The sequence below is a fragment of the Apus apus genome, chromosome 1 (genome assembly GCF_020740795.1).
Source record: "Apus apus isolate bApuApu2 chromosome 1, bApuApu2.pri.cur, whole genome shotgun sequence".
Taxonomy (NCBI): domain Eukaryota; kingdom Metazoa; phylum Chordata; class Aves; order Apodiformes; family Apodidae; genus Apus; species Apus apus.
The window spans coordinates 89,168,205-89,182,803 of NC_067282.1; the positions used below are offsets into that span (position 1 = coordinate 89,168,205).

General features: G+C 35.4%; 1 protein-coding gene across 1 annotated transcript in view; it reads right to left on the reverse strand.

Annotated features, from left to right (window-relative positions):
• Positions 1 to 1,921: 1,921 nt before the first annotated feature.
• TMPRSS15 (transmembrane serine protease 15) overlaps positions 1,922 to 14,599 on the reverse strand; it is a 59,706-nt gene continuing 47,028 nt past the window's right edge. Inside the window, exons 20-26 of the mRNA XM_051613703.1 lie at positions 11,114 to 11,209; positions 7,840 to 7,889; positions 7,230 to 7,404; positions 5,145 to 5,326; positions 4,804 to 4,899; positions 3,742 to 3,881; positions 1,922 to 2,077 (exon numbers count right to left, since the gene is read on the reverse strand). Of these exons, the coding sequence (XP_051469663.1) occupies positions 1,922 to 2,077; positions 3,742 to 3,881; positions 4,804 to 4,899; positions 5,145 to 5,326; positions 7,230 to 7,404; positions 7,840 to 7,889; positions 11,114 to 11,209 (895 nt within the window). The remainder of the gene's footprint in view (positions 2,078 to 3,741; positions 3,882 to 4,803; positions 4,900 to 5,144; positions 5,327 to 7,229; positions 7,405 to 7,839; positions 7,890 to 11,113; positions 11,210 to 14,599) is intronic.

The following is a 14,599-nucleotide window of genomic DNA, read 5'->3' on the forward strand; positions in this document are numbered from 1 at the left end:
TTATACCAGAGTTTAAAATAAGAAATTTTTTAGTCTGAGGGGATGGTTTATTAATGTATACCTCAAAATACATTTATGATTTGCATTCTGGGAAGCAGAAAATACACATAAATAAAGTATAGTATTGCATTTCTGGGAAGCACATTTTACAGTAGCTGTATCTGCTATGAGTTGGCTCTTGTATTTCATTATTAGACTGAAATACCTTTTACAATAGTGATGTATGGTAAATAATTCAGAAATCATGTCACATTTTAATTAAGCATTTTGACATTAATTGCTTCATTGGAATCAATTTATACTGATAGCAGAGTGCACTTTATTTTACTGGCTGTTTTCAAGTGAAGGAGATTAATAGGAAAAACAGTAGTCTACTACGAAAGATAGGATTTGCAACTTTAACACTTCAGTGTTAAAAACTGTGTGGTTGATATGAAAGAGAAGGTGTCTAAAGCAGCTTTTATCTTCTCTCTGGTTTAGTTACATCTGTCTGTTTCTTGTGGTCACAGATGTATTGATAAAGCTAAATGTTTTGATCTGGACCTAGTCCTCTCATGCTTATGAAGACCTAAGAACAGTTTGGGACTTTATATTATATTTTATATCAGTGACTGCGTTTGTAAGCTAGTTTTGTATTTTCAACACTTCATACCTGCATTCAGCCTTGTAAGCACAAGGTGTGGGAACTCCTTACAAAAATCATACATCTATGTGCATATGTGTATATACACATACAATAAGTTAGAATGCATTTTGTATTTACATGCAGTACTTTGGAATTTAAAATATATTCAATTCCTACACTAGGCTGAAAATAGAAAGAAAGGAAGTGCATCATAGTACAATAACATTAAGAGACCACTGAATTAAGACATTCTAATAAGTAGATAATTATATTTTAATAGCAACCTGTTAAGAAAAGAGCTCAAGATTATAAAAAACACCCCCTTTTTCTCCCCCCCTTCATATTCTTTACCTTTTAGAATGCTGTAATGGGCTATCATGATAGTTTTTATACAAAGCACAAAATCTGTATTAAAAGTTACCAGTACAGAAAAATAATGTAATATTTAAAAGGAACCCTATTACTGCTTATTCACCAGGAATAACCGGTTCTCATGATTGTCAGATATTTTAAAAATACTTTACTTTTTATGAGAGGAAGTTACAGTATTGTGAGTCTATGCTGGGGTGCATAAGCATGTATCTATAATTGCTTGAATAAGTGCCAAAATGCTTGCCTAAAGAGAAAACTTAAAAGCTATATTCGGTACTTATTTAACTCTATGAATTCCAAATTAATTACATAAAAGAGAACTTTTGGCTTACATTCAGTGTATTCATTAGAAAGCAGCATGATACATGATCAGCCCCTATGCACAATCCATAAGCCTCATTCCAGGGCTTTTTGTAATAGACAAGACAGGAAAACTCCTAAGAGCCCACTTAACATATACCTTTGTTTTGAACCGTGGTGAGATTACTGAGAAGAGTTGACTGTGCATTGAAATGAAAATGCACATTGAAATGAAAACAAAAAAACAGGTTATGTTTGTCCTCAAATGAATCATTTAGACCATTTTTCAATAAAGCATTTGCAGTTTGCAAACTTTACTGTGCATGCTTTGGAACGCCTTCCACTGTGCATTTAATGCTCTGGCGTTCAAAGAAACTGTTTCCCCCAGTTCTTGTATGAAAAAATAATGGAATGATAAAACTATTTCTTAAAAAAACTACAACAGCTGTTTTGAAATATTACTCTCAACTGGTAATGGTGTTCACAATTATTTTCCTCTCCAAAATTTAAATATTTATTAGGTTTCTCTAAATGTGAGGTTGGAATGCCCATTTGGTTTACATCATTGTACAATGGCTTACTCTCAACCTTTAAATTATGTTCATATCATTAAAAAATACTAAGCTAATAGATTATTTTTTTTATCCAATCTGCAAACACGGTGACTCGAGCATACACTCCTGGTCGCTTGGGAAGTGCACACTTGTAGCCAAATGATGTTACACCAACCAAAAACCACTTGTTACCATCTTCAGATGTTAGAGGGCCACCTGAATCCCCCTGCAATATGAAATTAAAAAGCTTAAAGTAAACATTGTCATCTCAGAAGCAGAGCCTGTTTATGATGTTTTGTTTCTGTTGATTCTTAATCATAGGCATTGTATCCCGGTATGTCTTGGGCACCAGAAGCAAGGTCAGTTTGAATTCTTCCATGGGGAAAAATTCTTCAGATAGTTAATTGCTTTTTCTTTTTTAAAGGATTTGATCATAAGCTCTTATCAATCTTTCAGTACAGGACTGAGTTTCAAATGTTGTGGGTTTTTTTAAATTTTATTTTGCTTATTATTTTTATGTTTAACTCTTGATCTTTCACAAAACATGAGTAAAAGTGTAGGATTATTTTTTGGTTGAATCTCTTAAGCCAAAATGCAGTTCAGTTTTCAGGTACCCCAGAATTTCTGCAATTTCATATTTATAGAAAAAGATGGTGAGATTGTCAGAAGAGCCAAGAGCCCTCTTATCACTTCTCCTTCTCAATAGTTTAGCAGATGTAGCATTGCAATAGATGGTGGGAGTCACAATTTTATTAATATCACAGCCTGAGTGGGGAATGAGTCAGCCATGAGTTTTGATGAGAAGGAAAACAATTTATTATTTTTCATTGTTTATTGAGTTTGTTGAACCAGTATTGTTGTGTCTTCTCATGACCTTGTGAATGGAACTTTATGAGAGAGTTCTGCAACAACTTGGCCATTAAAATACTTCAGCCCATAACTCTAGGGCATCCACAAAAGTTCAAATGCTTTGACAGCAGTCTAAAGGCTAAAGTACTATCAGGACTCACTTGGTCTTCTTTGCTCATGGTTGAATGGTCATTGATCACAACGCTGGTCACTTGTACTCTCTATCAGCCTATGGTGCTACACTGCTTTTTTTCAGTATGAGGTTCAAAAATCAAAAAGGAAAGAGGAAAGCCACAGAGGCTGGAGGAATGGTTAGTGAAATTAGGCTTGCATACATGCCTCCTTTTAGATTAGACCAGGCAGAGTCACTGCACCTGATGAAAGCTTAGGTTGTGAGGCCAAAGCAAGAGCAGTTATGTGAGAGTGCTTCTCATCAGACTTGAGAAGAACCAGCCAGTCTCCATGCCACAGACTCCATATTGCTGGAAGTAAAATTAGGTGACAGTCAACTGTGACTACGTCCTCAAAGAGAAGCAGTGTGTTACGATCAGAGCTGGAACGGATTAAAACGAGATCCCTGCATGGGAGATCGGTGCAGAAGGGCAGCCTCTCCAAAATACTGTGGCGTCCACTTACAAAAGGTCTCCAGAGTCTACAGATTCTGGAGAAAGAATCATTCATCTCCCTCTCTTTCCTGCATGAAGCATCTCTGAGACTTCAGTCTATCTGGTATTTATTTCTTTGTACTCTGCTTTTCCTTGGGCATGTCCCTCATTTCTTCATGGATTCAACAGTAATTTTCCAAAGCCTAGTATAGAAAATGTCCAGTCTACATATTTATCTCCCCCCATGGTTGTTTATGTCAAGATGAAACAAAGTACATTTTTATCTTTTCAACTGGTATCCCAACAGAGGATTAAATGGGTGAAATACTGTAGCAGAAATTACATTCATGGACACTGATTGTCCTCGTTTTAATTATTGGAGAAATTTATTAAATGTGGTGTATGCTAGCAGTGGAAATGGATTGCTTGTATTTACCTTACATGAGTCTACTCCTCCTGTGTCGTATCCTGCACAGATCATATTCTCTGTAATACTATATTCTGGCATCCATTGTTGGCACTTTTCATTTGAAATGAGAGGGACCTTTGCTTCTTGCAATATATCTGAAGTGGGACCTGATGAAAATACAAAGTTCGTTTACCCACTGTAATAAATATGTACATCCTGCTCAGAACACCAATGATTTTGGTCCTGTTCCAGCATGCTGGGCACACCACTGAGCAGCAGGAAGCCCTGCCTCACCTCTGCATAATTCAGGCTTATACCCCTGTAACACAGTCACTGATTAAATGGTGCTCATTAACTGAAACTTGTCTTTCATTTGTGTAATGGGACTGAATTTGGTTATAATTAAATCAAGATTACTAAAATCAATGACTGTGAACTCACTGTGGGGAGATCTAAAAGATAATTAATGGTTTAGGAGCTTGGATTGTCTGGTGTTTCCCTACTACTCATTGTGTAACTTTGAGTACTTAATGTTCTTATAAAAATGTATGTTACTGATTCCTACAAAAAAAATTAAATGCAATTTTATTCTGAACATGTAGAAGCAAATGTGTACAAGTGACTATGGAAGTGAAATGGCATATTTATTATTTCACAGAGACTCGAAATCTGAAGCATGTGATGTACAAACAGAACATACATTTCACATTACAGCCAGTATTCTTGAGTCCTGGGGAAAATAATTGACAAATTATCAGAAAAACAAATCTTCCTCATTGCCCCCCCAATATCTGGAAATAAGATGTACTTATTTCATATTGACAAAAGTAGTCATCATAACTTCTAAGGGGACGCAATAAGATTTTCATAATTTAATGATCTTACATATGTGTATTTTGTTTTAAATAAATATATTATAACTCTATTACTTTGCTTTAGAGTAGGAACAGTGGAGGGGGGTAGTTCTTAAGTTTTCATATGGACAAATACCTCTCTAAACTATTAGACCTTTGCAGTGTCTGTGGAATCAGGAGCAAGCTTGCCCTCTCAGCTTCATGCCTGTCATAATTTTCCAGGTAGAGGACCCACCTTCATGCATAATAGTACCCCAGCCAGCAATGGAGCAGTTAATTCCTGGTAAAAACTGTTGGGATTTTTCTGGTAAGCAGATAGGTTGTATGTAATCTGTGAATGAGAAAAAAGCAATCAATTTCAAACTCTTCCCCGTATTTAGGTTTTTTTGAAGTAACATAAGAAAATGTTCAGTAGTCCAAACTATGTTTTGTGCAAGATATCCAGGAAGTATTGGACTTAATCCAGAACAATTAGTTGTAAAAAATGTACAGCTACCCCGTTACTCGCATATGCTTAGCACAGTTAGAGTTTTGCATAATAGAGTAAATCTGGTTTATGGGAAAATAATAACTCACCTGTATATTGCACTTTGTACTGAAGGTGCATGAGAGCAATATCACTATCTTTTATATTCTTCATGTAATGAGGATTTATAACTATTTGACTGATGTTTCGAACTACTGTTGAAAGCTGTGTCATATGTGATTGGTCATACAAGCCAAGAACTGCTTTCCATTGAGATGGTTTTAATTGCCTCCTAGAAGATGCAAGGAATATTCACAATTATGAATGGTTTATGAAAGTTTGGTAAAATGCTAATCTAACTTCATGGTAATTCATAGCATTTGCACATTTTGTAAAAAATAAAAATAATAATAAAAATGCAATGGATGTGCTTACAATTTTGTGATAGTAATACTATCTTAAACATCCACATTGAAGAATTATGTGGTTGATTTTTATGTTAAGTTTCTAATGCATTATTTATAAAGAATTAATCAGACAGTAGTGCAGAGGAAGAAAACACATTAATTAAATTCCTATGTTCTTTAAACATTGTAAGGAATACTGCTAACTGCCCACCAGGCAATTAATATCTGTCCCAGTTGCAAAATTTTTATGGAATATCTAAAGAATATTAGGTCTAAAATGTCTCTAGAAATGCTGAAGCTCATAGACTCGGAAAACCGATCTCTTAAATTTTTAATTTAAATCTAAAAATATATGGTAAGACAAAATATTATGTAATCTGCTTTTTTGTTGTTGTTGTTGTCGAGCTATACAGGCTGGTTTGAGGCTGTATTTAAGTTAGATAACTTAATTATTTACTATTTTATGTTCAACCAATTCATAGCTTCAAAAATATATTTTCAGCCCAGTTGTTTTACTGAATTGGTTTCTGCTGATCTTTTGGTTTGACATCAGGAGGTTATCTTGCTCTAAACTAGGAGTGTTTAAGATAAATGTTCAGAATTAAAGTATGAAACTGCAAGCTCCCACTTAGGAAAATTCTGGCAAAGTCAGGATAATAAGAAGAGATTTAAGTGAAAAGGAAGTACCACACCAGGACCAGGTGTGGATATATTGTGTGAAAACTAAGAGGTCTTGGCCCTTCTTATATTGTGTGGTTTATATCTCGTGTCATGCAATGAGGCAAAGTTAATCTATTGGCATAGTCTCCACTGCCTTGCTATGTAGTTATTTATAATTAAAGCTCTTCTTTAATTTTGAATATTAATGTATCTTTTTTTTTTTTTTTTTTTTTTACAATTTCAGATTCTATATGTATTCTACAGCACTTGTTTTTATTATAGATGTTATGGAAGCAAACCCTAGAAAATATTTAAATATGCATCACTTCTTCTAATGGTACAAATAACTCCATCTAGAGGATATCCAATATTGCCTCATAAACACACATAAATCAAGGCTAATTCCAGTGATGCACAGTAAATCTTGATCAATCTATGGTAATATACAGAAGGAGCAGACAACACTGAGTTTACCTTTATGAGGTATGATGTTATCCTTTATCCTACTGGCAGAGATTGAACTAATTAATGGAGACCCACAATAGTTGAGGTTTAAGTGCAAATGTTCAGTATTAATACAATATACTTAAAGTGCAATTCTTCATTGTTCAGAAAAGTTTCCATGATTCTTTGCTTGAAAGAAAAAACTGAGATTTTACCAGAAAGTAAAGGAGCCATTAGCTGAGCCCACAAGTGTTTCAGAACACAGCAATTACACAGTGAGCTAGTTGTTATTTTTTTACATCAGTGTCACCAGTTATTCATAATCTGATGCCTCCTTAGTGAACATGCACATAAAACAAGTGTTACACCCTCATTAAAATAAAAAAGACATGACATGGATGTCATGTGGCCATTTCAGCTCACTGGAAAGATGCCCTGGAGTCAGTGGAGAGAAGAGGCACTTGTGAATTTATATTCATTTAAACATCTAGAAACTAGCTAAAAAGTGCCTCTCACCAGTGATTTCAGTATGATCCTTTGAAAGTGTGTTTTGCCCTATACAGGACTGATCGATAACTCAGGTCATACTGCAACCCAGGTTTACTGATGACTATTCACCGTTTGGATACTTGCATATTGTGGGAGTATCAGAATGTGTCAGCTTCTGAGTGCAATGAACTTTACCCGTATACACAGTGTGCTGCTGTCACCAGCCATTCATCACTGACAAGTGAAGCTCCACAAACTGGTCTGGAATTAAAATGGAGTGAAACTATCCAAGGCCAAGCCTCTCTTCTGGCATCACTTCCACCTACAATCCTTGATCCATTGTTCTGAGTTACCAGGTGTCTTCCACAACCTAAAATAAAAAAAAAAAAAAAGTAAAAACTCTAGATTTTTAGGGGAATGTAGATTGTTTTAATAAACTAGCTAATATTCTTTGAAAAGTAGGCTTTGTAGTATCTGAACTGCTACTCAAAAATACTACTACTGTGGAAAAATTTTGGTGTTTTACAGCTGAAATCAAGTTGCCACTTTATAACTTGGATTTAATGTGTTCTTCCCTCACACATACTGTATTTTTTATATATGTGTTGTCAGTATATACCCATCTCTAGTCTATGCTTAACTCTGAAAACAATTAAAGACTGTAAATTTCCCTGTGCTCATATCATTATGAGCATAGCTTTTATAGTCCATACTCAAACCTTCCAATTCAAACTATAAACATTAGGCTTTATGGACCGAATAGTTTGATTTCTGTGTGAAATATTCCCAGGATATGTGTACTTACATTTAATGTTACATTGCAGATGAACCACCAGGTTGTTTAAGCACTGTTCTCTGGAATGAAAGTGCAATTAAATCACAAGTATCTGGGTAACACTAAATGAATGTCAAATAAGCACATACATACATAAACACATACATAAATGTATGTGAACATATATAAATATAAACACATTAGTTGATCAGTATCAAACTGTTAAATACAGTATTTTGTCCTATGTGCTTAAAATATTTTAAAATATAAATAGACATTATGTATTATATAATACTAAATGTACGTATTCCTCTTCAATGGACACCTAATTTGTGTGTGTTATGGAAATAAAAGTAGACTCCCCTTGTCTTTTAGGGAAATGAGTAATCTATGACAGATTCTTAATAACATTGAAACTGCATATGGTATCTTTTCTACTTTATGAGATATTTTCAATAACTTACCACTAGAGATCAGTGTGACCAAAGAATCTAAGAGGTTAGTTTGATATCACTGTATCTTTTTGCTAAGATTATAATGCACTGTAAAATACACAGCTGTGTATACAGGGTCAGAAATTATTTAGCAGAGATATAAAGCCAGAGTCTGAAGAGCACAAGACCACAGATCAAAACTGCTCAAGGATTTCTGATACCCAGAGGTTTTAAGATTATCTTCATAGCTTGTAATGAATCTGAACACTTGGAACATTGTGTGTGCTAGCAATTTAAATCTGAAACACACAGAAATATATCAGAGAGGAAAAAAAACCAAAAATCTGTTAAAGGCTTGTTTGTAGTGTGTATTTCCACATAATTTTTAAATAGAAAAAGAGAAAGATACTTTAAATGTGAGATGGTATTATGTATTCTTAACTATTTTTGCTTTGAAATTTGTTATCTTTTGTGAGGGAAATAGCACATGATGTGACCCAGCATTATTGAAAAGGCAGAGTGGTTCAAGAAGGGCAAGTGGGAACTGTAACCACCCCTCACCTCCCCAGTGAAATCTTCACTAGAAAAGGGTTAAGAATGGAATATATCTCCAGCCCTGAGTAATGTCCTACAGTGACTTTTCACTTCAAGATAAGTATGTAATTTTAAAGCTGTGATTTAAAAAGTAGAAATCAAATTCTGTAATTTCCATTCAAATCTGTACTGAATTCATAAGGGTGCCCTTTGGTAGTGAGCCAGAAATAAAGGAGGACAACCAAAAATGCATAAACCCACAGGAAACCAAGACCATCTTCTGCATAAACTTCATAGCAACTAAATACTCTTGACCAAGCTCCTTCAGTTGGCTTTAAAAGAGTGGTCAGTGGTACTGTATGTTACTGCACTTCAGTTCACCAGTGCTCAGCTGCCTCTTGGTCAGCACAGGAGAGTCCAAAAGGCAGCAGAGGTATTTCGTGTGTTGAATACCTATCCTGTGTGCTTCTCAGTGTCACCCATGCAGCAGCATGTTGGGCAGAAGTCTGGACTAGCTGGGACATCTCTGAGTATGAACTTCACTTAGCAGTGGCAAAAGCACTTATGCCAGTGTAATCTGTTCACAAATACCTTCAAGGCAGGATTTTGCCTTGTTACAAAGCTACCCTGATAAGGAATACATTATCTAAGGACTTCAAGGAAAAGTTTTGCTGCCTCTGCCACCACAGCACTCAAGCCCTGTTGTATGTGCCCTCCTTTGCTTCAGGGGTACTTATGTTTGAATAAAGACTGAGGGCAATGTGAGAAACAACTTTTATAATTTGATAATTTATTCATGTAAAGAATTTGGGTTTTTAAATTATCAAACCCACGTGATCTTTCCATCATTCATTATATGAACAAAAAAAGTGTGCAAATCTGTAATGGTTTCACCTTGTAAAATTATTCCTATCAGCTGTCCAGGTGAAACACGGTAGAAGATAGCTATTTTTGCAACAGAAATGCAACTAAAATGAATGAATTTATATAATCTCCTCCTTCATTAATCACTTTTTAGTATCTAATAGATATTAACAGAATACATTTTTAAATAATTACTGCTCTTTAAGATCTCTTGTGGCAATGCTGGTTTAGACATACACTCAAGAAAAAAGAATAAAAGCATGCAATGATATTCCATTACTTTAAGATACTTTCACCACCAGTGAGAATGAGATCATTCTGGGATTAACAGTATAATTAAAACCTAAAATGTGGTGTTTTTTTTTTTCATGTGGATAAAATACAGCAGACCAAATAAAGAATTCTCTCCTACTTTTTTACTATGTGTTATGTTTATAAAGGAAACCTGAAAGAACATGGACTCTTGCCATTCTCAACATGGATTCAATATTTTAGCAATTAGTAGGTTTTTGCCTCAGTGCTTTGGTGGGATTCTAGGAAAATGTGTATAGTAAGCCCTCTTATAAGCAGAAATGAAGTGATTTTATTATTATTTTTTTAAAAAAATTAATAATGGCAAGCCTTTCTTCTTTTGGAAGTGTACTGTAAATCTCAGAACTTCCAAATAATGTAATTCTGTGCTAATGTTATATTTTCATTTAACCTGCAAGAAAATGTAGCAGTTTGTCGGACCCTTCAGAATCACTTCAGGTGATATTTGGACTGAAAAATATTAGAATGATTCACTTCTAAATGTGGAGACAAATCCAGAAGTAGGTTTTGAGTGGGGCTGATTCTTCTAAATATAGATACCTGTCTGTCCTATATCTATATCAATAAAGTAAATGGACTATAGAATGTGACTCATTATATTTCCAGAGATGCCTTGATGGATTACAATTTGGAGTGCTTCTTTTTCTGTATTGATTACAGAGAGAACCTGGTGTGCTAACTACTATGTAACCGGTGGTGAATACCACTTAATTTTAATTATTATACTTTATTATTGTTATTAATTATTTTGTTAATATTTTGTTATTATTTTATTATATAATTATCACTATCAAATTATTATTTTAATAATTTAGAGATTTCTAGATAAATAATGTTCTGTAAAAATAGCACTATTTATCATTTTGACAGTAAATGTATAAGGACTCACATAAAATTCTACTGAATGCTAGCTAAGAATGTAGGAAGCATCTCTCGTTTTACGTTTACAATAGATGGACAAGAATGGAAGAGGGAAGAGTTAGTTGTCCAATGTTATACAGAATTCAGCATAGAATAAAACCTAGATATGATTATAGTCCAGATCTCATAAAGAATCTTGTTACCTCTCAGCTAAGGTTGAGATAGAAATTAATATATAAATTATCACCACCATTCTTTAAGCTATCCTTTGTATGAGGAAGAAGCCTCACTCTACTCACCTTTCTGTAAATACTAGGCTGTGGTTAGATGCTTTGGTGATGTTGACAAATGGGCCATCTCCAGTGAATAATACAGTTGATGACATATTTACATCTCTGGAAGGAAAAGACACACATGCGTATTTTTAGATGTTTATCCAGTTCCCCCAGTGGAGGAATATTTGGGAAATTATTGTGCTGGTGGAATAAACTGCATCATCTTTTTCCTGAAACTACTGTTTTTCAGGAGATTTTTGACACTTGAAAATCACATGGATTAAAATATGACTCACCTACTTTCACTCTTACATCTTATTCTAAGATGTAATACTACCATAATATTGAAATTATAATGCTACCATAATATTGAAAAGACACAAATTAATTGTTTTTATAGCAGCAGATTCTCAGCCTCTGCATTTCTGTGCCACAATGAAAGGTCTGCAATACCAGTTCTTAATTGTGTGGAGATAAAACCTAGTAAGCAAAATGGAACAGTGATATTTGAACCTTGGAATATCAGAGTTTTGCTTGTTTGAAGGGGTGTAATTACATTGATACTATAGTTCTGTGCCTAGAGAATAAATAAAACTATATTTTATATAATGAAGAATCTAATGGAATAAATGCTACATTCCCTAGAAGTTAAGTTTCACCTCATAGATCTGTTGAAATGAAAATGACTGTGAAGTATGTCGAGAGTGTCATGTTTGCTATTGAACAGAATAGTTTCCCTGAAGTGGGGTTTACTCCTTAACACACTTTTTTTTGGTATGTGTGTAATGGTGTACTTTTGAACACCAAGAATTCTGTGTACTATTGCCAAGATAAATTGTTTTTATGATTACAACCAAACTTCTGATTTACTTTATAGCCCGTTCTGCATCATATACTTTGTGATACGGCATCTGGCCAGCCTAGAACATACAGATGTGCTGTGTATGGAGCAAGAAAAGGCATAGGAGAACAAAGGTGTTCAATAGCCCTGCTGTGCCACCAGGAGAGCTGTATAATCCACCCTGCTGGAAAAGTAATCACTGCAGCATTTCGAATAATCGAAATTACAAAGCCAGCTTAATCCTGTCTCCAGATATATGTATCTAGATAGATGTATGTAGTCTAGTCTACAGATCTTCTTCAATATAAAACACTAGTATAGTAATACATCCTTCAGAGATTCCTCCAGAAACCTGGCTTGACCCTGTAGATGTTCTGGAATAGTAGTGAAGTGCCAACCAAGTAGGCAGAGTCAAATTCTGTAATGAGGAACTTCACTGAGACCAGTCTAATCACTGAGCTACAATAAGTGAAACTGTGTATAAAAGGCACTAAGTTCCCACTCTTCTGCTTCCATTTTTATTTATTTTTAAAATAAATTCTGAAATTTATGGATTACAGTTTAGAACTTCTCTGAAACCACAGAAGTTTTATTAAGCTTCCCGACCTTTTTGAAAGAAAATCTAAGTCCTTTTTTTGAGAAAATTTTCAGTAGTGGAAATATCCAGGCTTTGTGAGTGACCACAAAAAAAAAAATAATCTGCTACTCTTTTAATTAACTTATTAAAGAGGTTTAACATTTCTGTTAGTATACAAAATTAAACATTCTTCCTGCTGTTACTCAATTTAGTAACAGTAAATAGTTTGTTCTGCAGGTCCAGAAATGTAGTGTCACAGTCCTTTAATTTCTGTTAGTGGAAATGATCTCCTAGAAATATTGCAGGTTATGACAAAAATGGCCTTTAAAAGGCTAACCTAGTTAGTAAGTAATCTTCATTCCATCCAACATGCTCGCTAGGCAAAACTTACAGAAAACTCGGAGACAGAGAACAGTCTTAGAATTTTCTTACATGCAGATCTACAGAGATAACTGTGCAGTAAGTTCCTCACATATTATTCATCCTCATGTACCTGAACACTTGTTACATGGATCACTATAATTTCAGTCTTTACCTCTGCCTCAGATATTCTCCATAACAATAAGCAGTGGAGCAAATGCTGAGAAAGATTCAGATGATGTGGTACTACCATCTGTAGTACCACAATCCATGATACCAAAACCAATATTTAGAATATGGACAGAATTGCAATTTTCTGATTGCTACAATTATTTTTGCTGTTTGTTTTGGGTTAGTGCTGTGGGGTTTTGGTAGTGGGGGATGGGGGGCACAGTGGTGGCTCCTTTAGGAAGCTACTGGGAGCTTCCCTGACTCCAATTCTGCCCAAGGCTTAGCCGATTAGGGAAGTTGGATGCACCTCTGCGAGTAACATATTCAAGAAGTGGAAACTGAAGCTGCAGAAAGACCTTTAGGATTGAGGAGACGGGGAGGTGAGAGCAATGCCAGAGCAGAAATACCATGATCAGTGAGGAAGAAAGGGAGGAGGAACCAGAGCAGAGATTTCCCTGCAGCCTGTGGTGAGATGGCAGCTGTCCCCCTGCAGCCCATGGAGGAGCACAGTGGAGCAGCCTGTAAAGGACCACAGTGGGACTGATGTGGATCTGCAGCTGTGGAGGACCCCGTGCCAGGGGAGGTGACTGTTCCCAAAGCAGGCTGTGACTCTGTGGGAAGCCCACAGTCTGTTCCTCAGGCACTGCACCTCATGGGAGAGACTCATGTCAGAGGGATTTGTGAAGGTGACTGCTCTAGTCCCCCTGTTTCAGGGGAGGCAGGAGTGAAGTAATTTGGGTCTGGGAAGAAGGGAAGGGTGGGGAGGAGGTACTTCAGATCTTGTTTTATTTTTTTGCTTGTTCTGATAATTTTATTTTATTTTTCCCCAAGTTAAGTGGGTTTGCCTGTGACCGTCATTGGGAAGTGAAAACCTCCCTAGTCCTGTCTCAACTCATGAGCTTTTAGTTGGATTTTCTTCTCCCTATACCACAGTGAGGGGAAGGAAGGGGGCAAGTGCTGGGAGGCCTGGTTGTTACCTGAGTGCCCTATCTGTGGCATTGTTTAAAAAACTCAGTGCATTTCTTATTTGAAGAAAATATATTCACACAGTTTGTAATTAATTTTTTAGTTCTCAGGCTGTGGTTTGTATTTTGTTAAATTTATGTGTGAATCACGTAAGTCTCCATAGAAGGAGGCCTGGTTGTAAATTATTTACCTAAGCTATGTTTTGTAGATGAACACGTAGGCATGCCTCCAGATTTTCTTCCTGTTTGGCACATATCACAAGGATTCACATACGTGATTTATTAAAATCTGTGTGGAACATTGCACTTTCTAGCCCAGCGATATAAATAATCAGGACATGCTACAGGACTCCTATCATTTCAGTCCTTTCTATAATGAAACAGTAAATGAGACTAGCAAATGTATAAGCAATTAAATCAAAAGTAAATTGTCCCAGATGAACCTTTGCCTCTTTCTCTAATAAAGCATGATTCTAGGTAATTATTCTGTATAGGAGTATGAGCCGTAGCCTACTCAAGACCTGTTATTACAAACATCCATTTAGTAACAAATATGATGCCACTTATTAGCAAATCTGCTGCTACAGGTGAATTAA